Genomic DNA, 26,547 nt, shown 5'->3' with positions numbered 1-26,547 from the left:
GCTGAGGTTACAGTGTGAACAGCAGCCAGTGATCTGTCAGGTCTGCAATCTGTACACTCGCATTACAAGATAAGCTCACACATACTAATATGCTGGCCAGTTCTCTTTACCCTGCTTATTTGGGGGTATTCAGTATATGCTTGCACCTGTTTCGCCAGCTATGCTGACTGCCTTTAGACAATGGTGGTATGTGTGACTTATAAAGAATCCATTACCTTCCGCTGGCAGAAAGTTGAGCAGTAATTGACTTTATGGCATCCGGTGCACTCATTCATTGCCTCCCGACCACAGTTTACACAGGACTGCTGCAAAAATGGACAAAGTGGCCAGGTCAGGGATGACAAAAAGCTAGATGCTTTCAACTCAAACAATAGTCTGGTTACACAGGCTGAAGCTCATAGCAGTGCAAAGGAAAAGGCAGCACAATGGCTCAGGGAATAGTTTTGGAAATCCACTCTCCCTTCCATCTTAGCCTAAGTCACTTCAGAAAGCAAAACAATTTTGAGCCAGCATAGCGATTTCCTAGTACTCCATCCTTCTGCCTTTCTGAAGAGCAAACAGCGACCCAAAGCTATGAATCAGACCCTGGGACATTGGGGAAACCTCGCAATACATCACACAGGTTCCCCCCACCGTGTTTTACTTAAGCTGACCTGATGTATCTGAACACACAGTCAGCCAATGGAGGTAAATAGTATTTACAACTCTTCATTAAAGTGGATTCCTCTCAGAATCCACTAACAAGCTCTTTACATGTCTCTCTCTAGGCAGAAGTTTAACCCTTCAGCCGCCTTCAGATAAACTCAGGGTTTAACAAGAATGGACCAGGGCTTGGAAAAGGGAACTTCATCTAAATTAGCTCCAGGTAAGTTTTAAGTATGCATTGCTCTCGTGGAGCCTTCACACACAGATATACTCTGACCCCCCGCTGGGCTCCCCAATTTTCATTACAGATACGTAACAAAAACTTTTATTTTACCAGTGTGCTTAGCTCCTTTACACCAGTTTATTGCTGGCTCTGACTGTGATAGAAAGGTGTGCATGGAAGTACAAATAACTGGCTCACATGCCACATTTAATTTTCCCTGATTTTCACAAGAGGAGGAGGGGTCCCACATACACGGAACGTTATGTGAAGCAACGTCTAGGCACATGAAGACAAAATGAGGACTGACTTTCTGCCTTCCTTGCTTTACTGACTGAAAAGAACATAATTGCTAATATGATCAAAACAGCAATTTCCTAACAGGAAAGAGAGACAGAGGGAAAAAGGCTATTTTAGAAGCATAGACCCAGAACCTGGGGGTAACTGCACCATCTCTTTTCATACAGAAAGGACGAATGGATTACGTAACTGCAACACCGAGCTTCATAAATATTTTGATGTCCATTACTTTATCCTTATCTCAATAAAACTCCAATTAAAAATGAAAAGAGTTGTATATTTACGTGGGAGGATCATTTAACCCAGGCAGTCAGGGTACATTTTTTACAGCTCATTCAGTTTCTAACTCATCAAATTACTGATGTGTCATTAGCAAGTCGGAGCAGTGGTGTAATGCCATCACAGGAAGTAGTTCTTGGCTGTGAATATATTGTCACACTGTGGCAACATTAACACAAGCCATATTTAGTTTAGCTACTTCCTCTCTCTTTCAGGCACAACTGATTTAACATCCAGGCCCCTATTAACACTCAGCTCATTCACACTGTCTGCTTGCATCTTATCTGCATACCTAGAAATAAAGCCAGTGCAATAAAACTATATTCTGAGAGTGCTAATGTTCAGACATAAATGCATAAAAACCAAGGAGAGAGTTAAAGCTCCCACACCTCATGTGAACTCATCCCCACTGATCCTTAGCAAAGTTAGTCACTACCTCACACAGTACTAGGAGATACTGAAAAATACACTAATACATGGAGAGCATAAATATTATGAGAGGCCTGTCGAGTCGTCCAGAGACGATAGTGTGTCCTCTTAATGAGGAGATCTAGGTTTGAATCCCAACTCAAAGCCCTACTCCCAAAGCTGCCAGGAATGTAGAGAGATGTAAAAGTGATGGTCAACTCACAGAGTGAGAGGTCAGCTTCCTATTCTTCACCAGCAGTACCTGCTATGCTAACACAGCTCGAAAGGGACTCAGTTCAGCCTGTCTGGCCAGAGGACAGTGGTGAAATGAGGCTTGTGAACATGAAAAGCCATGTGAAAGGAACACCAGATTTGCCAGTTCCTATTGCTGGCCCATCTAGCCCGATATCCTTATGTCTGCTAGAGGACAAAACCAGATACTTCAGAGAGAGATTAAATAAACCTGATAGGCATAGCTACGCAAACACTCACTGCGCTCCATTGTGTCACACACCATGCGTCCGTGTGGACCCAGCTGACGCACACTACAAGTTCCCTAGTGTGCTTTGTTGCACCACAAAGCACGCAGTAAGTGTTTGTGAGGACAAGCCCTGTATCTTTAACTGAGAAAGGACAAAGAAGCAAGTACACGCCTACAGAACACTCTTAAAGTATGTGACATTTACAGCTGGGATTTAAAGGCTGCAACAGCAGCCTTGTTCTTACCTTGATGATGATTTCTGTTTTACCATCGACATCTTCTGTTTGTTGAAATAATTGGTTTTGATATTGCTGCAATGAAAGAGACATTGGAACCATTACTTGGTATATGCATTATGGTTGTGAGGTGTGGCAGCACAATGAGCTGTTTATATCAAATGATAAGTGTGCCTCGGCGTGGTGGTAATATAAATAATAAAGATACCATTACTTGAGCTCAATCTGCTCCACTACGGGACGGGGGGCATCTGAATGAGCCATTACCATTCCTTAAAAGAAGGTGACACTGGGGGGGTCCACTCGAGGTAAACAAAAGAGCCTGTACCAAGATGCTTTGCTTTGATCAGACATCCTGGTTAATTGCTCATGTAACTGTCAAGTAACGGTAATGTTAAAGCAATCCCACTTCTCCCCTCCACCCAAACAGGAGCTCATCCGTTAACGGGGTGTCTACACTAGGGGTGCACAACATTGTGTAGATACTTCCCATACTGATGGAAGGGGTTTTTCCATCGATTTAGATAACTGACCTTCCCGAGCGGCGGTAGGTTAATGAAAGAACCTAGCCATGTCTACACTGGAGGTTAGGTTGGCTTAACTATAGCACTCAGGGGTGTGAACACTCCTATGCACATGTAGCTAGATCAGTCTAAATTGTAAGTGTAGACCAGGAGTTAGTCTTGCATGACATGACACTTACCAGAAGAAGCAGTGCGGGTAACAATGGTATATGGCTAAAGGCATTTTATGACCACTAACTTGAGTCAAATTTCCCTCAGACCACTAAAAACTCACATCTACACTGCAATAAAAAACTGCAGAACTGAGTCTCAGAACTGACTTGGGCTGGGACTACAGTGTAGACATTTGGCCTCGGGCTGGAGCCTGGGCTCTGATACCCCATGCAGAGGGTCTGTCTCAGAGACTGGGCTCCAGCCTGAACGTATGCACTGCACTTTTTAGCCCCACAGCTGAGCCCCACAAACCTGAGTCAACTGACCCGGGCCAGCCGAGGCTGTGTCACAGGTTTTTTATTGCAGTGTAGATGTACCCAGGGAGACCAGATGGACTCTGGAGGAATGGAATAGCCCATAAATGAGAACAGGGGGGAAAAAAACAGACAAAATAAATGTTTCAAACCTTTTAGAACCGACAATCCCGTGCAATCCTGTCCCCCAAAATACAAAACCAAAAGTGGGGGTAAAGGCTCCACTGCGGTCCAGCTACCCTAGTAGAACTAAAGGCCAATCTAGTCAAGTCGAAGAACATGCATGCAAAACCCTATGGATTTATTATAATCTTCACACTAACCGGGTAGACACATTTGGCAAGGACAGACTGGCAAAGCTGGATTTTTTTTAAATATTAGGCCAGGTCTGTAACTTGGTTTCTCCGAGAGGCAGTGTTACAGCCATCTGCTCGGCTGTCTCGTATTTGCTGGCATAGAAGAAGTAACCTGTCCCAATGAAGTTCGCACTGGGTGTGTCTTGGGGGACTTTCAGTTTTTTCCCCCCCATCAGTTTCTGAGTACAACAGATGTTCTCTTCCCCGCCCCACCCTATCCCCAACCTCCCGTGGGCCCATACAAGGAAGGCGAGAAACCAGATTAGATTCAGTACTGACCCAGAGTTAAACCTCAGGGGAAGTTTAAAAAAAACTCTGATATACCACTGTAAAGAAAAGTAGGTTTATCTGAGAGTAGATCCCCAACGCTTAAACAGATTAAAGGCTTAATTTCAGATCATCTTTATGACCTGGCATCAAGGCATTTATGTTCCTGTGAAACCACAACCTTAGAAATCCTTAAGTCACCATGACATGGAATCAAATTAAGAAACTCTTGGGAGTTGGAGAATAATAGATGGAAATATCTCACCCCTTATAGCAAGAGGCTTGGTTTAGCTCTGGCTTTATTAAATGAAGAGACTCAATCTGTCTATGTAGCATGCAAAGTACCAGGCACAGAATCTTTAATACTTCTAGTCATGCTTAGACACAAGTGAACAGAGTCATACTTGCAGCAGAATTTAATACGTACAATTTCCTGCCTAGAATTTGATGCCAAAATTTTGCCCAAGCTAAAGGCAACCTCAGTGGAACAGCAACAATAATTGCTACTTAGAGATTTTGTTTCTACTTTGGAGTCAGTTTTAAGCAGAATGACTTTTCCTGGGCAAAGGGTGACCTCAAGTCTTGATACAGACTGGAACTGACAATTTACACCAGCTGAGAATCTGGGTCTGACCTCCACATTCTAGCTAGTGTTTGCTCTTTTGCCACCTTACCAGACATTTATTTGTGCAAAAGAGGCAAAGAATCATACTGGAAAGAAAATGCATGTTCTTCTAGGAAGGTTAAAACAGGCCTTCTAGTATCAAGTGGAAGGCAAACTACCTATGATAATATCAATTAACTAACGTGACGTGTGGGAAAATGCCACACTGCTTCTAGAACTGTATTATTATTATTTTTTTTTGCATTCAATGCTCTGGTCTGTATGACAGCAATTAAGAACATAAGAATGGCCATACTGGGTCAGACCAAAGGTCCATCTAGCCCAGTATCCTGTCTTCTGACAGTGGCCAATGCCAGGTGCCCCAGAGGGAATGAACAGAACAGGTAATCATCAAGTGATCCATCCCCTGTCGCTTATTCCCAGCTTCTGGCAAAGAGAGGCTAGGGACATCATTCCTGTCCATCCTGGCCAATAGCCATTGATAGACCTATCCTCCATGATCTTATCAAGTTCCTTTTTGAACCCTGTTATAGTCTTAGCCTGCACAACATCCTCTGGCAAGGAGTTCCACAGGTTGACGGTGCATTCCTTTTTCTTGTTTTGAACCTGCTGCCTATTAATTTCATTTGGTGACCCCTAGTTCTTGTGTTATAAGAAGGGGTAAATAACACTTAATTATTTACTTTCTCCACACCAGTCAGGATTTTATAGACCTCTATCATATTCCCCCTTAGTCGTCTCTTTTCCAAGCTGAAAAGTCCCAGTCTTATTCATCTCTCTTCATACAGCAGCCGTTCCATACCCCTAATCATTTTTGTTTCCCTTTTCTGAACCTTTTCCAATTCCAGTAAATCTTTTTTGAGATTAAGTGAAGCATGTTAAATTGTTAAATATTCCCCTCCAATACATGCACACACAAGTGCTGTCCCAACCAGCCACAACAAACCCCTCAGCAATGGTCTACACCAGGGATCAGCAACCTTTCTGAAGTGGTGTGTCGGGTCTTCATTTATTCACTCTAATTTAAGGTCTCGCGTGCCAGTAATACATTTTAACGTTTTTAGAAGGTCTCTTTCTATAAGTCTATAATATATAACTAAACTATTGTTGTATGTAAAGTAAATAAGGTTTTTAAAATGTTTAAGCAGCTTCATTTAAAATTAAATTAAAATGCAGAGCCCCCCGAGACTGGTGGCCAGGACCCGGGCAGTATGAGTGCCACTGAAAATCAGCTTGCGTGCCGCCTTCGGCACATGTGCCATAGGTTGCCTACCCCTGGTCTACACAGTCACACAAACAGATGCACAATGCTGATAGCCAATGAATTCTAGCTCTAGGGGGCTGCCACAGGCTGTGAGCTCCATAGCTGAGGACTTCTTCCCTGCCTAATTTTCAGTGAAGAGTTATAGGATAGCCACCAGGAAGCACACCTATCAGGTACTCCTCCAGGCCGCACTCCTTCCTGGAATATGCAGATGAAGTTATTTTCACCTCCATTTTATTTATTTGAATTAGGAGTCCTCCAATTACGGGCCACAGATCATCAGCAGTCTGGAGAAACTGAGACACTTCAGACCCAAGCAGAGGGAAATTGGGCGTGGAACTGAACCAAGAGAAAGAATCTCTTTCTTACAATATGGTCTCCAGAAAAATTTGGAGAACCACTGATCTGAACTGCACTTATTGTTGTCCTATGTAGCATAATCCATATACTAACTACTTTCTGTGTACAGCTAGACTCCTTAAATGCCTGACCCTTTTTCATTTAATTTCATGCCCTCCTGCCCTGAACTGTTTCAATCTTTCTGGGAAAACAATTCAGACAATCCAGCTGTTAAATTCTCTAATCTTCAGCCTGGTCCTTAAAAGTAGCATCCCCTCTAGCACTGTTATATTGAAAGGATGGGACTTTTTCTACATTAATTCACAGAGGAATGATATTTTATATGCATATCATTGTCTTAGGGTCTTGGGCTTTTTTAATGGCTTGAACAGTGTTCATTTTGCACAGAATATGGGAAAGGATTTTTGGTGGGTTTACATGTTCTCTAAAACCTTCTCCAACTAAATGGCAGCTTAACAAACACTACAAATATTAGATTTTGCAGGCGTTTCGGGCTTTGTGTAAAGTTGTGCCTTTCATCCATTCCTTTTGGGCTTATCCTGAAAGATACTAAACACCTCCTGTGAAATGCTGCGCATCCTCAACCTTTAAATGCAGAGTATCCCCCACCATCACCCCCTCTTTTTAAACAAAAAGACGCAGTGAAACCAGAATTCAGTGACCAATCAAATGTAGTCTTTTAAGGGTCTTTCAATAAGGGTGGCTGAGAATTTTACTTGACTAAAAAACAGGAATATCAAAATATGAAATATCAAATCATACTTCCTGGATACCAATAAATATTTTATTGTATAAAACACAAATACTGAGATACTTTCATTTTTATACAAACACATGAAATACCAATAGTTGATAAAAAGGATTTTCTTTAACGTGTGAGATCACTTTTAGCCAAAACATAGATCTGTCTGTCACTCACAATAAGCTGACCATATGTAAATGATGTCTGGTGTTTCCATGTGAAAACATACAGCCATACACAGAACTAAAGTATCAGCTGCATGCACACCAAATGTTCACATATACTAGGTGTGTCTTATGGGCACTGAGGTCCAAAGCATTGAAACAGATGTCAGTCTCATATCTGGGACTAGTTCTAGGAGGTCTCTGATTGCAGAGAAATAGTAGAAGTGGTCTCAGTTCAGAAAACCTTTGGGATGATGCATTAAAAAAAAGTGGCTTTTAACACTGGTTTCATTATAGTTTTAAAATGCTGGAGTTATTTAAACTTTGAAACTCAGACATGATCAACACTGCATATGTGTATCAATGCTGTCATAACTATAAAGGGAAGGGTAACAGCCCTCCTGTGTACAATACTATAAAAGCCCTCCTGGCCAGAGACTCCAAAATCCTTTTACCTATAAAGGGTTAAGAAGCTCAGGTAACCTGGCTGACACCTGACCCAAAGGACCAATAAGGGGACAAGATACTTTCAAATCTTGGTGGGGGGGCACTTTTGTTTGTGCTCTTTGTTTTGGTGGTTGTTCACTCTTGGGACTGAGAGGGACCAGACATCAATCCAGGCTCTCCAAATCTTTCTGATATTTCAAACTTGTATTTCAAACTTGTAAGTAAATCTCATATTTCAAACTTGTAAGTAAACAGCCAGGCAGGGTGTGTTAGTTTTATCTTTGTTTTCTCAACTTGTAAATGTACCTTTTACTAAGGTGTTTACCTCGGTTTGCTGTAACTTTGAACCTAAGGCAAGAGGGGGGGGGTCCTCTGGGCTCTTTAAGTTTGATTACCCTGTAAAGTTATTTTCCATCCTGATTTTACAGAGATGATTTTTACCTTTTTCTTTAATTAAAAGCCTTCTTTTTAAGAACCTGATTGATTTTTCCTTGTTTTTAGATCCAAGGGGGTTGGATCTTGATCCACTAGGAGTTGGTGGAAGAAAGGAGGGGGGATGGTTAATTTCTCCTTGTTTTAAGATCCAAGGGGTTTGGATCTGTATTCACCAGGGAATTCTCATAAACTCATAGACTTTAAGGTCAGAAGGGACCATTATGATCATCTGGTCTGACCCCCTGCATGCTGCAGGCCATAAAACCGTCCCTACCCCTTCCCTGGACTCTGCTGTTGAAGTCCCCAATCCTGTGTTTTAGTGACTTCAATCGGCAGAGACCCTCCTGCTAGTGATCCCTGCCCCATGCTGCGGAGGAAGGCGAAAAACCTCCAGAGCCTCAGACAATCTACCCTGGAGGAAAATTCCTTCCCGACCCCAAATATGGCGATCAGCAAGACCCCGAGCATATAGGCAAGAGTCTCTCAAGGCTACCCAGGGAAGGGAGTTAGCACTTTGGGAGTGGTGGCAGCGGACCAGAGCTAAGCTGGTAGTTAAGCTTAGAAGTTTTCATGCAGGCCCCCACATCTGTACCCTAAAGTTCAGAGTGGGGAAGGAGCCTTGACAAATGCTCTGGAGCAGTAACACCACATTACAGTGAATTTGCAATTGTTCTAATGGACTGACAACATACTCTAACCATTTGTAGCACTGATGCAGTACTACCTGCATGAAACACTCCCGTGTGCAAACTGAGACAATTCTACTGTAACAGTAACTGCTCTAAGGGGGTTGCTACAGTAAATGGTGGAATCTTATTTTTCAGCTTTAAAAAACTGCTATGAGGATAATTTAAAAAATGTGTTTGATTAATACATAGGTTCTCAACGGAGGGAGGGAGGTGTCAGACTTTTTAGGGGGCACAGCCATGGGTGCCAGAGATAAGGGGGCCAAACAGCCATTACCCCCCCCCACACACACACTTTTGAGAACCTGAACTCAGCAGGGATGCAACAAGGGGGAGTCCAGGACTCCACCCCACACCCCCGACCAGAGCTGGGAGGCATGGGACGGCAGAGACCCTTCCTTGCTGGCATGATGGAGGAATGGCTGAGCCAAATCTGAGTGAGTGGATTTATTGTCTGGTGTACAGGTTGCAGCATCACTCCATTTTAAAAGGTAAGGGGTGTTCTTATAGTACCATTTGACATGCATTTTTATGAAGTAGTAATCTGACCGGAACAAACACATTAGCAACAATAGGTGGCAGTATCCTTCTTGCTATTGTAAAGGGCGGATTTTTCAAGTTAAATATATATATATATTGCTAAGGTGGGCTGTGATTCAAAAAATGGTTGGGAATAGCCTGGATTAATACTTTATACTTCTATAGTGCCTTCCATCCAGGGCTCTCTCAAAACTTTTCAAACACTTGTTAATACTTCACCAAACCTCTGTGAAGTAAGTACTATTGTTATTTTATTGTTGAGGAAACTGAGGCACAGAGCAGTTAAGTGACTTACCCAAGGTCACATAAGAAATTTGTGGCAGAGCTGAAAATAGAACCTGGAATAGACTCCCAGTCCTGCACTTTACCCACCAAACCATGCTCCTTAAGCCAATTTAAATCAACTAAAAAAAAAGAAAAAGGACAGTCAGAATTAGTCCCTGAATATGTATGTAGGCTTAAAAATTACAATTATATCTTGAAAGAAAATATTTGAGATGTTCAGCTTACAAGTTTGGAGTTTGTGATTCTACATTTCCATGTAACAGCTGAGGGCTTCACAAACATCTAAACTGGAGCATTTTCCTGCTATGAGCAAGAGATCTGTGATGCTATCATTGGCCAGAGGCAAATAAACACCTGAACCCAGGATTTGGGAGATGTGATAGAGGAATGGATTTTCGAATATTCCTTTTAAAAATGTGAACATGTGTTGTCTACATATATATTCCATTACTGTATCTGGATGAATTTTCTTTCTAAAAGCTCTACAGTCCAGCCTTAAACCCACACACTGACTTGAACTATCTAGTGTCTAGCAATTGCCACAGGTTCCTAAGTATACCCAGTGATCTAACACTCCTGCCCAACTCAGACACAACAGACCAATTTAAGGAACGAACTGCAGCCTAAAGCCTGTTTTGCTGGCTTTCATCAATTTATATGACACAATGCTGAATATATTTTTATTTGCTACATTTAGCAAGTCCCCTTTCCCAAAAATTCTCTCTCTGCAACCTCCACCCCTTAAAAAAAGATTGTAAAAAATGCATTCCAGTGACTCAAATGAACCATCAGACAGTAACATTAGTATAGAATATCAGAAGGAAGGTCTAGGTCAATAATCTGACTGCACACGTTTTTTCAATCAATGGTCAAGTAACAAACGAAGACCTATCCCCAGCACAAATCTCTCTTTCAGTCCACGACGACTGGAAGTGGAAGTCTGTCTTTCACGTGGTTATGAATTCTACAGATCTCAACACAAGAAAAGCAAATATCCCTTTACTGTAGATGGCACAGCTTGATTCACTTCAGCAACACCAATTAAATTGCTGTCATTTGGAAACTGCATGGTTCATTTGCAATATTTAAGGATTAGCCAGTCTTTAATAGTGATATCTATGAGTTATACAGAACTAGCGGCTCTCAACACCGCTTCATTATTTCTCCCTATCCAAAAAGACTAAATCAAAAGTAATACATGGGAAAGCTTTCCAGTTTGCTTTCTTCTCCTGCCAGTGAATGTACACCTCAACTAAACTAAGCATTACATATAAGGTGTCAAATGCCAATATAAGAGTCAGGTTGCTGAACTGAGCAACAGTTCTGCAGATGTGCAAAGAGTGAAGCTTGTATTAACAGCTGTAGCAGCAAAGCTTGTTACTGAACAACCTATTAGTGGAAGCAGGCTGATTTCCAATTTAGTAGATTTTTTCTTTAATCCTATGTGCCAAATCCATATTCCAGGAAGATCTGACTCCGTAGCTCTGTTCTGGTTTAATCCCTTATTTGGGCTTGCTCTGCATTTCTTATCTAATGAAAAGATCTTTCATTTCAAAATACTTAAAACGTAGCACTGCAAAGAGATTGCACAAAACTGGTGGTGATCCTGAACAGAGGTGAGATAGCTACTACAGTCAGCATTTCTGGTAATGAAAACCAATGAAAGCCCCTCCTGATTTGTCTACATTAACCCCTGGGGATTCTCTGAATGTAGCAAATGCACATTCGCTCTGCTCAATTCCAGGTACTGCTGCAGAATGGATTCTCTTTATATTTAGCTGGTTCATGCAAAAAGTAGGTATTTACAAAAAACGGTTCTTGTCCAACACTGAACTGTGGAGATCTGAAAACTCAATTAGAGTAGCAGTTACTTGTGATGGAGCAGTATCAGCAAGATCCCCAACCCACACTCATCCGAATTATCAGAAAGATTACGTCAGCTAGAAAAGGTTCTTGTATTACAGATTAGGCAACTGGCTTTCAACATTGTCAGATCCAGATAGTATTTGACCAACACAATTAAAAGTGGAAAGCTCAACTGTTTGAGAGTAATTAAAATAAATGCCAATGTTATGATCCCTGTCCATGCACCCTGAGCTCTTCCCTATAGTGAAATTTACTAGAGTAAATAAAAATCAAGAAATAACTACATGAAAAATAATCCAGATTTGTTTTGCTTAAATATATTTACCAATAATGCCACATGCTTTTATTATATGTTTTAGCTGGGTTTTCATTTTTTCCAGAAGTTATTGCAGTTGGTTCCATTAGACACTAAAAATTATGAACTCAATAAAGACACTGGATTTATGGTTCACTACAACAATCCGTAACCCAGTAACCATCCTGCAGAGGTGTTAACCGCACACTTCACCTTGAATGATTTCTTGCAACATGCATTAACTCCTTACACTTAACAATCCGTTCCACATTGTATTTAGCTGTGATGCTCTGTGTGCCTTCCACAGACCTCAAGAAGAGCTCTGTGTAAGCTCAAAAGCTTGCCTATTTCACTAAGAGAAGTTGGTCCAGTAAAAGACATTACCTCCCTCACCTTGTCTCTGATTTCTTCCACAAGGCATTTGCTGAAAAAGTTAATTTAGATAAACCTGGAAGCACCGATTCCAATTATTATTGGCTGGATAAGTTTTGCAGTGAATGTACACTTCAGCTAAACTAAGCATTACATATAAGGTGTCAAATGCCAATATAAGAGTCAGGTCGCTGAACTGAGCAACAGTTCTGCAGATGTGCAAAGAGTGAAGCTTGTATTAACAGCTGTAGCAGCAAAGCTTGTTACTGAACAACCTATTAGTGGAAGCAGGCTGATTTCCAATTTAGTAGATTTTTTCTTTAATCCTATGTGCCAAATCCATATTCCAGGAAGATCTGACTCCATAGCTCTGTTCTGGTTTAATCCCTTATTTGGGCTTGCTCTGCATTTCTTATCTAATGAAAAGATCTTTCATTTCAAAATACTTAAAACGTAGCGCTGCAAAGAGATTGCACAAAACTGGTGGTGATTCTGAACAGAGGTGAGATACAGTCAGCATTTCTGGTAATGCAGGCCCAAAAGTAAATTAGTATTTTTTCTGGTTAGGTAAAGGGATCTGTGCAGCCAGAAAAGTAAGCGTTTTACAATTGTTATTAAGGGTCAATACAAATGACCACATTACCTACACAATTTCTCAAAAGAATACAGTCCCGCTCAGCAGCACAAGTATCAACAACATATTACAAAATAAGAATGTAAGTGCCAGAGATGGTACAGCTAGGGGTGTATGTTACTGAGAAAAAGTCACTCTCTCTCACAGGCTGACAGCAGTTGCCCTGTAAATTAGCGCTCTGAACTGCTGTGCAACAGCTGGATTTGATCCCTCACTTCCTGTGCCAGCAGAGAATAGGAGCAGCATAGTGAAGTGAGTAAACGCGGCCCTGGTGGGAGCGTAGCAGTCTGTATTGCCATCAGAGATGCCTTTATATAAAGTGTGTGTAGCATCAATGACCTTCTAATGAGAGCCCCAACCAGCCTTCTTCATCTGGGAGCCCTGAGGGAAGACAGGGCATAAACTGGAGAGGGGGAAAACAGACAGACAACAAATTATAAAACAACAAAAACATCTGTGCCTGCAAACAACATATCTCCTCAAAGACCTGTGGGTCGGATTCTCCAATGCCTCATACCCTGTGTAGTCCTTACACCTGTATAACATGGGTGCTAGATCAGAAAAATAGCATTTGACACCCACTGTGAACAGGTGTAAAAGACTACACCAGGTGGAATGCAGAGGAGACTTAGCCCTCCCCCCGTCCCCCGGTGTATGTGTTAATCAAGAAAGAACAATCTGTTTCCCAGTATAAACACAAGTCAGTTTTGTTAAAGTAACTAAAATTCTGCTCAGACTGTCCTGCTAGCTCTTCGTATCTGGCAGGACTTCGATGCTAGAGCGGTCTTTCACAGATTCTCTCTACACCCGTATCTAGGAGACCCACAGGGCTGGAGTCCGCAATGGCTCTGACAGTATCAGAAGTTCGTATCCATGGCAATAGATACTAGCTACACTTTGTTATCTCAACAGTAAATAAGACAATTTGCTGAATAAACGTTATGCCCAATGTAAACTCTCCCCTCCCCCCAAAAAAAACCAAACCCACTTCACTCAGTAACATGCCACTGCCCCATCCCTTGCTCCTCTAGCAGGAAGTCAGCAGCTTGAGTGGCAGCTTTTAAATGTTTCCTAGCTTGCCATAAAGAAAGCAGAGTAACTGTCTAGTGAAGCAGTCGGAGCTTTTGCTATTTCTTAGTTGTGTGGTATGTAGGTCTTGCATGAAATCAGCAGCCCCTTCCCAGACACCAACTGATCCTTGATGCCAGGGCTCAGAATCTGTGACCACTGAAGCAAGAGTTTAAACTATTTCCGTAGCACCCTCAGCTTCTTAGAATCCCAGAATGCCCTCTTCCCTCACCACAAGACACAAGTAACTGAGTGACTTCAACAGAAGTTACGAGGATGTTGCAGGGGTGATGAATAGGACTCGAGGTTTCTGAGACTATGTTCATTTGTCAGTGTTTCACTCCAACCACAGGGGAAGCCTAGTTAGGTAGCACTTTGTTCACTTAGTAGTTGGAAACAAAGATAATACAGACTTAAGCAATGTCATCTCCTCCAGCATTGTTACCTCTTTCCTCTCCACGTCGGCTTGGATTTTCGCTTGAGTAACAGCAGCCTCCCGGAAGGAGGAGCTGGCCTGTTTAGCCTGTTCAATCAGGGTCTTCAGTTGCTGGGCTGTGTTCAGTAAGGAGTTGACCATCTCCTCCAGGTATAGCCAGCTCCGTTGCTCGGTCATCTCTAGTCCATTCACTACTGAGGGGGATATGGCTTTGGTGGGGGTAGTGGGTGGCACAGCCAGGGCAGGAAGGGACGTCAACACTGAATATTAAGAAAACAAAACAAAGCACACAGGATTGAAGTGTTTCAACTCCACCAGATGCTTCTTTTCATATCTCAGTCAGAAGTTCAATCTAACTAAGACCCAGTTAAACAAATAGAATCAAGCCTCCCAACAGAGCAGTGACAGAGGTGTGTAGTGATCCCTTGTGGAGCTTTCAAACTTGATGGCTGAAGAACATATGCTCTTGAAAAACTTAACTCAGGGTGACAGAGAGGTCTATAAAGCCTATGACTTATTACGGGGAGGAATTAGCTACAGTGCTACTCTAGTGAAGCCTAATGCAGTCAACTTGACAGCTGAGCTTTTTGGAACCTAGGTAGGCATGGAAGACAGATTGGGGCTCTAGGAGAAGCACATTAATTGGCTGTTTCCGCTACAATGATCAGCAACAAAATAGTTAAGGTTGACATTTGTCATCTTTGAGTTTCACAGCTAGCTACATATTAAGATATGTGTGTGTGGTGGAAGTAGTTCACACTCACAGCTATTGTTTCAGGCTGTCTGCGAAACTCAAGACAACAAACTGCATTTGTTTACATCTGATTCACATTTTGGAGGATTGCTTCACAACCATGAGGGCTAGAAACATTTTTGGTTTTTGTTGTTGTTTTAAATGATAGCTTATATTCCAGAACATAACTCTGCAGCATAATTCTGAGAAAAATCCCTGGCCACAAAATCCACAGGACCCTGAATATATTGAAAAGCTCTTTGAGGAATGAAATTCCCATTCTGGAAAGTGTCACAATTCTTCTAGAAACCTTATAGAGGAGGATAAAGGTGCAACGAGACAGGCAGACTTGTATTGTGGCCAAAATATTCGAAATTGGAGCATGCTGAAAGTTAATCACCTACATTCATATTTAAGTACCTAAGCAAGGTCTGATTTTCAGAGATGCCCAGTTAACGTTGGTAGGAGTTGGGAGTATTCAGCTCCTCTGAAAATCAGGTCTCTTATTTAATTGCCTAAAATGGAAGTAGGTGACGAATATCAGAGATCCAAACTTGAGAATGCTAGTCTGTAACTATGCCCTTCATAAAATGAGTTGAGCAGGGTCACATAGGATAGTGTGTATCTGTTCAGATCGCATACACTCTTGTTCCTAGCTTCACAGGTAGAGTCAGCCAAGTGAGCCACCACAGCAGGAACAGGACGACAACAAGAGCCCTTCTAGCTTACGGAAGACACAGAGAAACGATTATCCTCATACTCTCATCAGCACTGGATAACTGGAAGGACAGGCAGGACCGAATTGTAGGTTATAGTTTTATTTGTTATAAGCAGATGGGGCTGTGACCTGAGAAGTGCAATCATATGTCACAGAGCCATGAATAAGCAGGAGCAAATGCAACATCCAGGACTATCCTTATTTGCCTTATTCTCACATGAAGCAATTAGTTAGGAGAGAGTTAAGGGTGACTGTGTTGCAGAGGAGTGCAGCCAACCCCTTCTCTCATTAAAAACATTTACACACACACACCCCCCACACACCCCTTCTACACTTTTTAAAAATATCCCTAAATGTAAGAACATCTGGAAACTAAGTTCAGGCAGTTAGGCAATTCCCCACTGCCACATATTCCTTCTTCACTCACTGTCATCTGAACTAACCCAAAGCAAAGCAGGGACCACAAATTATTACGCATTGTTTTTGCAAGCGTTCATAATGTCAAACTGATTCATGTAACATGTGGGAGGCTGGTTGCACTAGCATTCACTGTAGCATGGAATGTTTAATCAAAATACACCGCTACCTCGATATAACACGAATTCGGATATAACATGGTAAAGCAGTGCTCCGGGGGGGCACGGCTGCGCCCTCCGGCGGATCAAAGCAAGTTTGATATAACGTGGTTTCACCTATAATGCGGTAAGATTTTTTGGCTCCCGAGGACAGCGTTATATCGAGGTAGAGGTGTATGAGATTAATACAGAACAATGAACATTTAACAGACTATAGCTGCACTGTCCCAAAATTTATATTCTAAATCTCTCTGGGAGTCTAATTATGGCTAAGTCAGACACACGTGCTACAACAAAGGTGTATTAGAAAGAACAAAACATCACTCTTCTTCGCTCCTTGCCATGACTTTTTCATATTTACCATATTGCTAAAAAGGCCTACGAAGGAATTTAGCAAAACCCCACCAACTTTCAAAATACATTAGCTATCCATATATGTATTTCTATTGTGTCAGTCACAGGAAGAGTATCTAGGAGTGTCAAAAATGGCCAAATGAACTGCAGTGATGATAAGATGAATACTGAATTAATCCCAGATTTACAAGGTAAACAGCCACTCCTGCTATTAATCAGGCTGTGGATGGGGGGCATCCAGTACTGAAATAAGTTTACTTTAACTGTTAAAACAAACACTATTCCACTGAAGTTAGCTCGGAATGAACCATTCAGTGACATAAGATACCTTGCAATCCACAGCATCTGTGCCGTGGCTGAGTGCACCCAGGTGCCTCTCATTTGCATCTCTTTAGATCCAATAACTTTCAGCACTGTCACAGATTTCTGGCTTCCTCTTCAATTGGATACACTCCTGAATGCACTGTGCTGGTGAAGTCACCTTCACCGGGGAATCATGCTGGAGCCACTAACTGGCCTAGAAGAGACCGATTAAGTGCCCCCTTTGTTATACTGCACAGTTTCACAAATTGTGTTATTCCAACACATTCAGCTCCCAATGAAATCTTACTCAACTTGAGTAATCCTCCTTTTAATCATTTTAGAATGAGTATCTAAAAATCCACCAAAAAAAATGTCCTTACTCAATCAGATCTGTTAGCTATCAAAGTGTGGCAACACAATCTGGTACTCTATTTCAAGAATTTTTCCCTGTCAATATATTCACAAAGTCTCTTGCTGTTATGTTTGGCTATTAAGATGAAACAACCCATGATGGCTAGGATTCACAGAACAAACAAACAAGCAGAGGCTTCAGTTTTAGCAGGCTAGTAATCCCCAGCATAGCTTGCCATTGTCAAAGCCGACACCTATGAGTATACTAGGCACAAAAAGCAAATGTAAATACTAGGGCTGTCAATTAATCGCAGTTAACTCACGTGATTAACTCAAAAACTTAATTGCGATTAATCGCACTATTAAACAATAGAATACCAATTGAAATTTATTAAATATTTTTGGATGTTTTCTACATTTTCAAATATATTTATTTCAATTACAACACAGAATACAAAGTGTACAGTGCTCACTTTATATTTGTTATTACAAATATTTGCACAGTAAAAAAACAAAAGAGAGTATTTCAATTCACCTAATACAAGTACTGTAGTGCAATCTCTTTATCATGAAAGTTGAACTTACAAATGTAGAATTATGTACAAAAAAAAAGCATTCAAAAATAAAACAATGTAAAATTTTAGAGCCTACAAGTCCACTCAATCCTACTTCAGCCAATCGCTCAGACAAACAAGTTTGGTTACAATTTGCAGGAGATAATGCTGCCCGCTTCTTGTTTACAATGTCACCTGAAAGCGAGAACAGGCATTTGCATGGCACTTTTGTAACTGGCATTGCAAGGTATTTACGTGCCAGATACGTTATACATTCGTATGCCCCTTCATGCTTTGGCCACCATTCCAGAGGACATGCTTCCATGCTGATGTTGCTTGTTAAAAAAATAATGCGTTAATTACATTTGTGACTGAACTCCTTGAGGAGAATTGTATGTAGGGTGACCAGACAGCAAATGTGAAAAATCGGGACGGGGGTGGGGGTGGGGGGGTTAATAGGAGCCTATATAAGAAAAAGACCCAAAAATCGGGACTGTCCCTATAAAATCGGGACATCTGGTCACCCTAATTGTATGTCTCCTGTTCTGTTTTACCTGCATTCTGCCATATATTTTATTTTATAGCAGTCTTGGATGATGACCCAGCACATGTTCGTTTTAAGAGCACTTTCACAGCAGATTTGACAAAATGCAAAGAAGGTACCAATGTGAGATTTCTAAAAATAGCTACAGCATTTGACCCAAGGTTGAAGAATCTGAAGTGCCTTCCAAAATCTGAGAGGGACAAGGTGTGGAGCATGCTTTCAGAAAACTTAAAAGAGCAACATTCAGATATGGAAACTACAGAACCCGAACTACCAAAAAAGAAAATCAACCTTCTGCTAGTGGCATTTCACTCAGATAATGAAAATGAACCTGTGTCAGTCTGCACTGCTTTGGATCGTTATCAAGCAGAACCCATCATCAGCATGGAAGCATATTCTCTGGAATGATGGTTGAAGCATGAAGGGACATAAGAATCTTTAGCGCATCTGGCACGTAAATATCTTGAGGCGCCGGCTACAACAGTGCCATTCAAACGCCTGTTCTCGCTTTCAGGTGACATTGTAAACAAGAAGCGGGCAGCATTATCTCCTGCAAATTGTAACCAAACTTGTTTGTCTGAGCGATTGGCTAAAGTAGGACTGAGTGGACTTGCAGGCTCTAAAATTTTACATTGTTTTATTTTTGAATGCTTTTTTTTGTACATAATTCTACATTTGTAAGTTCTACTTTCACGATAAAGAGACTGCACTACAGTACTTGTATTAGGTGAATTGAAAAATACTATTTCTTTGGTTTTTTTACAGTGCAAATACTTGTAATCAAAAATAAAGTGAGTACACTTTGTATTCTGTGTTGTAACTGAAATCAATATATTTGAAAATGTAGAAAACATCCAAAAATATTTAATATGTTTCAATTGGTATTCTATTGCTTAACAGTGTGATTAATCGCGATCATTTTTTTTAAATTGCTTGACAACCCTAGTAAATACCATCATTGTTAAAAAACATACAATGGCACATTTATACACTAGTGACAGAAGCATTTCTACAAATACCATTCGCAGAGCAATGTCCAACACAGCTGGAAATAATAGTGTTAAGGACATAATAATGGTGTTTTCAATTCCCACCACTGTCTGATGATAGCTTTTGAGAAGAGTCAGAATAAAATTTCTCTCCCTATTGAGTTTGTCTCTCCATTTGGCATAGGCAGATCCTCCTCTACCTCCTGCATGATGAATACACCTGAATGTAACAGTGCTTTCAGTAACAACTTCAGGCTAAGTCTTCATCTAGTGCTGCAGCATTGTGAAGGTTAGCTCATCTCTGAAGAGAGTGTTTGTCAGAGTAAATGCTGCTGCAGGTTACAAAATATTGTTTTCATTAAAATGGTGGCTACCAGCTCTAGAGTTATGATAGAAAGCTTACTATGGGGGAAGTTCTTGAAAATAAAGCAACACACCAGGACTGAAATCTTCAAAGCATCTAAAGGATCTGGATGTACAATTCCCTGTAACTTTAATGGGAACTGGACTTTGAAAAACTCAGCATAGGTATTTGGAATCATAGGGATATTGTCATTAGATACTAACAGTACTCTTCAGGTTGTCAGGCTAATCTCCTCAGCAGAAGTGAAAGCAAAGTCAGGGAAAACAGTCTTTGTCCTCTTTTGCTTCAGACTGGGAAAACAGAACTTAGCACAGTGGAACCTAGCTAAAAGAAACTCAAATACATTGAAACACCATTTATAGGTCCCAATTCAGGAAAGCATTACTGTCCATTTTACGCATGGGCTTATGCCCTACGCCAGGGGTTCTCAAACAGGGGGTCGCGAGGTTATTACATGGGGGGGTCGCGAGCTGTCAGCCTCCACCCTAAACCCCGCTTTGCCTCCAGCATTTATAATGGTGTTAAATATATAAAAAAGTTATTTTAATTTATTAGGGGGGTTTCACTCAGAGGCTTGCTATGTGAAAGGGGTCACCAGTACAAAAGTTTGAGAACCACTGCCCCAAACACATACTTCAAAGTAAGCACAAGCTTAAATGCTGTCCTGAATAGGGATGGGTTTATGTGCTTTCCTGAACTGGGGCTGTACTGAAGTAAACTGAAAGTCCTCAATTGCTTCAGTAAACTGCAGCAATGTGTGAAATGCAGTTTTGATTGTAGTGAACCTCGGCTTAGTGAAGTTCTTGCCAAGAAAAGTGATTTCACTGCATTGAATACTGAATATTCAGTAAGTCAGGGATTGAAATAAATGTAATAACATGTTAGCAATTTTCAGGTCATAATTTATCACTTGATATACAAACAGCAAGAGCAAGACAAATCTTGTCATGAATTTAGAGGAGGTTAGTACTTCCTGAAAACCAGAAGTAGCCAACTGTATGATACGGTATGTTGGACAGGTGACCTTTACTGACAGGTAGCACTGCAAATGTAGGAACATGAAGCAGATAACTGACATTTTGCCCGAAAGCCCTTATTAAGACAGTCAATTAAACAGATGTTTGCACACTATAATCACAGTACTATTTGTATTTAGAGATAGAAAGGAGACCTGCCCTCTTTCATAAGAGATTGTTTGCCAACAACTTCTTCCAATGCTGGATTTTCTACACAATAAGGACTACAGTTTGACATTTGATAACACTATCTAATAGGAAGTATTTGTGCTCTCTCAGTGTTAGCATAAGACTCGGTAAATGCCAGTCAATGTTTACAAACTTCATTCACTTCCTTTGTGAAAAGACCAATATTTAATCAATAGACTCAAGCCCTGAAAGAGAAGCAAAGATTTAAATTTTATTTTTGACAGAGCAGAAATTTATCGCATTGCTCCACCCGGTAGTGCAAAGTGAAGCTATAAAATGTCATATGCTACTTCGGGATTAAAGAGAATCAAAATCTGTCTGGAAAGATGTATTAAAAAGTTATCCCAATGCACACAAGTTAGCCATCTAACTGAATCATTTCACAGTTAACAAAAATTCTCACATGCTTACAAACCGATCAGCAGAGGCCTAGCCTCACTTTAAAAATATTGTTATTGTAATATCTTGTATTACAGGCCACAACTCCAAAACAAGTGAATACAGGCATTGCAGACATGCTTCCTGTCCTGAAATATCTGTGCCATCACACTCTGCCAAAGCCAAACTTCTGTCAAAATAGAAAGCAAATATTGAAGAATATGAGTGGCCTAGTAATTATGTTATCAAATCTTTGCTTTGTAACGTGGACTTCAATTTATCTGATAAAAGCACTAAAAAACAGAAAGGCCTGATGAGGGTTAAAAAGGGAAGAGGAAATTAATTTTTCCTTCTGGCTTACAAGCTGCCCGGCTCATTTCTGTATTTACATATCCATTTCTTGGAACATAAGAGAATTAATAAAAGGGCTTAAAAACTGTTCGCCTTCAGCTCCCGACTGTCAATAACCTCAGCATTTCATTAGATGCCACATGAATACACATTCATTTGACTCCTTCCTGAATGGCTTCATAGAATCAGAAATTAGAGAAGCAAAAGGCCCATTAGGACATCTAATGTAGCAATCAGCCAGAGCAGAGTACTTGCCTACTGTATGCTTGTTGTTCAGCTTTATTTTAAAGCAGTGGCCCCCAAACTTTTCAGGGTAGTGCCCCCCTTACTCCTGTCTGCACTCCATGACTGCCAGGGGGGTGGGGAGGAACTGGACATGGACAGGGGTAAGGCAGCTGGAGCTGGGGCTGGGAACGGAGACTTGGACAGGGGCTGAGGCGGCCAGGCTGTGGTGGAGGCTAGCAGCTGCGGCCAAGGCCGGGGGCTGAACAGGGTTGGTGGCTCTCCCTCCCCGTCCCCCATGGGGGCTGGCTCAGGCCCTGCTGTGTCCCCCCGAATGGTCCTCTGTGACCCCCGGGGGGGGAGAGACGTCCCACAATTTGGGGACCGCGTTTTAAAGGGACACCATGAACTAAGAACAACCCAACACTTCTGTCTGTTACAAGTGACATGTAAGATTAAGTGGAAGAGATCAGTATTAGAGACCACTCTTTATACCTGAATGTAAAAGTTAACTTAATGTTGTATTAATGTTGCAGCAAATAATTATATAAAGCATTCAGAAACCCACTGAGCATGCTTAGATGTGATTTCTCAATTGCTTATTAATTTTGGTTTTAAACTGCACCCATCCAAGCCTACCATAGGCTATAGACTAGTTAGAAGGAGGATGAAGGGCATAGTTGTGGGAGTCAGGCATTCTGGGTTCTTAGTCCTGGTTCTGCCACTAATTTGTCATGTGACTGGACAAGTCATTTAAACACAGTTTTCCACATCTATAGAATGATAACACTTTCCGAGCTCATAGCGTATTGTAAGGGTTATTTGTTTGTAAAATGCTTTAAGATACTCAGAGGATATCTCAGACAATAGAAAAGTGCAAAGTGCTATTACACGTTTCCCAGTTACAGGAAAAATGGCTGAAGTTTGAGACAGGGGCCAGACTCTTAAACAATAAATTTAAATTCACCTTTCAGTGAAAGATATCAACCACTTACTCCAATGGAAATTTGCATTCCAGTGATCAATATATTCCTTACCAATTCTTATGCAGAATGGCTCTATGGAACCCTACGGGCCCGCTCCTGCTCCCACTGAAGCCTGGTCTCAGTTGGGGCCTCTAGATGCTACTGCAATATATATAAATAGCAGCAGCATATCTCCCCTTAATTTCAATAGGCACAAGCTCTATGAGCATAAAGCGTTTTGCCAACATTTAGTGACTAAGCTCTTTCTTGAAATCCCACCATGTACACAGCTTTTCCACAATACCTATCAATGATAAGCCACACTAAAATTAATATATTAGAAAAACTTCCACTGAAGTGTAGGACACACAGCATCTGTAGGATGCCACCTTACTTGTCAGTACAATCAGGATCTACATATTCAATTATTTTCAAACCAAGATCTGTCCCAGCAATGAGAACAGGAATTCAAGAGTCATAAACATTGTGAAGGAGGGATATGTTTAGATCACATAAAAAATTTTGCCATTCTTTCAGACAGATACTTTAAAGCAGTACAGATGAAAAGTTGTTTTGCTAATACAGTGTAATTCTGTTTAAACAAAGACTGGTTAAGTTTCTTGATAGATAGCACAAGAATCCATACTTTGGTTATCTACTTTACCAGAACTCTTCTGTACTGATTATCGGAACTAGTAAGACAAAACATTGCAATTCATAAGATTTGTGCTAATTTTTGGAACTAATCAGTAGAAAATAATTTTTTTTTCTGTACAAAATACTATAATCACATTGACTTCAGAAGACAAATACGCCTCTACCTCGATATAACGCTATCCTCGGGAGCCAAAAAATCTTACTGCGTTATAGGTGAAACCACGTTATATCCAACTTTTTTGATCCACCGGAGTGCGCAGCCCCCCGGAGCACTGCTTTACCGTGTTATATCCGAATTTGTGTTATATCGGGTCACGTTATATCGGGGTAGAGGTGTATATAAATGGCATAAGTCAGTCGTATTCAGATCTTATCCTACATCCACTAAAAAAAATTATTGCTACGCTGGCATCGGGTCATTAGTGCTGTATGGAAGGACCCTAGTACCTATGCATTATATTGCACTGAGTGCACTAGAGAATACACATTTTGGGAAAATAAAAGGTTATCAGCCAAGAATTTAGACTTTATACCTAGAAAACGTATGCTGCTCCCAAGCTGCATAGTTGCAATGTTTTGGAAATAGCTCTTCCTCTTTCAAATCCAGTAAACACCTTTCCCAGTCTTCAGATATATCACAAAACCTGTCAGTTGCCATTCCTGAGGGACTGGTTAAAAGGCACTAAGTGCATCACAGTTATCAATCTGTGTAACTCCCAGTTTGCTTTTGACAGGTTGAGCTTCTCTTGACAGGTTGACTATGTGTCAAGTTTTACTGAATCAAATCCGTGTTTTACAACTGCTGTTTTGGTGCAGAAGATAGCTTGTGAGGCAAACAAGGAGATACTCCCCATTCCTTTAGAAGGAATCCTTCATACAAGCACCGCTCTCCTTCCATGTGGAAGGAGAGGGTCAGCTACCTCTGCTATACTGTCTCTAACATGTCTCACCTACAACTCCAGAGTCTGTAAAGGCTTCGCTGTGCATTCTGTGATTGATGCTGGGAAAGGGGATGGAGACACGCTGACCAGAGGAATAGGAGATGCACTTTGTCCACTGCCCAGACTTGGAGAAATCAAGTGAAAATAATACATCCCTGAGTCTGTATGAACTTTTTGATGTGGTCACTGCAGCTAAAGGAAACCTTAGCAGCATGACTCCCACAATTCCAGGGAGCTGGGAGGGGGATCCTAAAAGGGGTCATACTCAGTGCAGAGGGAATGATCTGGGCCAGTGTTTTTCTTCTTAGAAGTCAGAAGGCACAGCATAGTTTCACTGAGCAATAAGCATGAACTACTCTACATTTAGGCGGCACAAGGCCTATTCTTAAGCAATAATACTGTTATTTTCCTTTCTCCCAATGGAAAGCAATCCCAGTCCAGTGAACATCAATGAAATTGAAAGCAGTGTCCCAATCTATCACTTTCAAAAACACCTATTTATCAGTTATGTAGGATTTTTGGGGGTGCCTCTTTCAACAAAGAGGACATTAAAGTGTGCCATATTGTTATAGCTCTGTCAGTACCAGGATATTAGAGAGATACGGTGAGTGAGGTACAAGCTTTCAAGTTTACACAGAGCTCTTCTTCGGGTATTTATGTAAGCTCGAAAGCTTCTCTTTCTCACCAACAGAAGTTGGTCCAATAAAAGATATTACCTCCCCCATGTTGTCTGTCTCTGACATTAAAGGTTAGATTTTCAGAAGAGGCAGAGCAGGGGCATGCACCTGTTATGCCTGCAAAACTCAAGTTTAGGGGTGTGCTTTTTTTTGAGGGAAAATCTACTGTGCTCTCTTTTTAAAGTTTGATTCTAACGTTCTGTCCACACTACAACTTTCAAGCCCAGTTAAGGAAACCAGCAGTTTAAAAGAGAGCTGCACAATAAGTTTTTACAAAACTATTTTTGAACTTTGACCGGGGAGACAGTCTAACACAACGCAGTTGTCATGTGGAAAGAGCTTCGTAGCATTTGCTGCAGAACTCCACCAGTTCTCCCCAAAACTCCCACAATACACAGTAAGATACCAACAAAGGTTACATCTCTTTCCAAACCAGGAAGTACGTACACACGTACTTTGGCAAGACTGCACATTCCAAGTAATGCAGTTATGTAAACTTTCTGAGATAAAACGTATTAATCTACAGAAAAAAATATACAGCAAAATAGACAACAAAAAAGCAAACCACCTTATCCTCAACTTTGTTAAGTCACTAAATGCCTGATTTACATCTGGCACCTTTATTCTCATCTTCTCAACATAACATGATTTGCCTTCTGCAGCTTTGTCCTCAGCAGAACAGATCCCTGATCTGCAGTGAAACCTGCTAAACCACAAATATCATTCTGGGATGATACATCTCATAGTCTCAAGGGATGGAGAATTGATTTGGGAGCATGGAATCATAAGATTATACCTGGGGGAAAAAAGAAAAATCTCCCAGGAAGGTGACCGAAAACCTGCTGATCCACAGAAAGGAATGGGAATAGCTGCATGTGGATTTGTATTTGGAGAGTGGGAAAGGGTACCTCAAATACAGGACTTTATTAGTCAAAATTAGCAAAGCTCCTGGCTGACAACATCGAAACACAGCTCTGTGAAAAGGTGCTAAAGGAAACCTCTATCAGATTTAGGAAGTGGGATTTTAATGTAACCCTGTGTGATACAAACAAACAAACAAAAAAGGTTCTTAAGGTTTCAAGGAAGAAGTGGAAAACCTTCTACAAAGAACAGATTCCTGCCCTCTCCCATTCTTAACCTTAGTCCAGCTAAGGAACATAGGAGTAAATTTACTTCTTTGTAAGATCATTAGCTAAGGAAGAAGTTGAGGTTATAGGGTAAGCGCAGGTACTGCAAACTGTGGCTTATTTTAGAGAGACAAAAC

At 41.1% G+C, this 26,547-nt stretch overlaps 1 protein-coding gene across 10 annotated transcripts in view; it reads right to left on the bottom strand.

The window, feature by feature from the left end:
- DEAF1 (DEAF1 transcription factor) overlaps positions 1-26,547 on the bottom strand; it is a 44,847-nt gene that overhangs the window by 3,601 nt on the left and 14,699 nt on the right. For 7 of the 10 annotated variants that reach the window (XM_065591932.1, XM_065591933.1, XM_065591935.1 and 4 more), the window contains 3 exons: positions 14,412-14,662; positions 2,579-2,644; positions 216-305 (listed from right to left, as the gene is read on the bottom strand). In XM_065591932.1, coding sequence (XP_065448004.1) covers positions 216-305; positions 2,579-2,644; positions 14,412-14,662 — 407 coding nt within the window. Of the gene's footprint in view, positions 1-215; positions 306-2,578; positions 2,645-10,815; positions 13,302-14,411; positions 14,663-26,547 lie in introns of those variants that run through there. The other 3 variants (XM_065591936.1, XM_005290612.5, XM_065591938.1) reach the window with 3 other exon arrangements.

The sequence above is a fragment of the Chrysemys picta genome, chromosome 4 (assembly GCF_011386835.1).
Source record: "Chrysemys picta bellii isolate R12L10 chromosome 4, ASM1138683v2, whole genome shotgun sequence".
NCBI classification, from domain to species: domain Eukaryota; kingdom Metazoa; phylum Chordata; order Testudines; family Emydidae; genus Chrysemys; species Chrysemys picta.
Note: the sequence above shows the minus strand (reverse complement) of the source record. Positions and strands in the feature narration are given on the sequence as shown.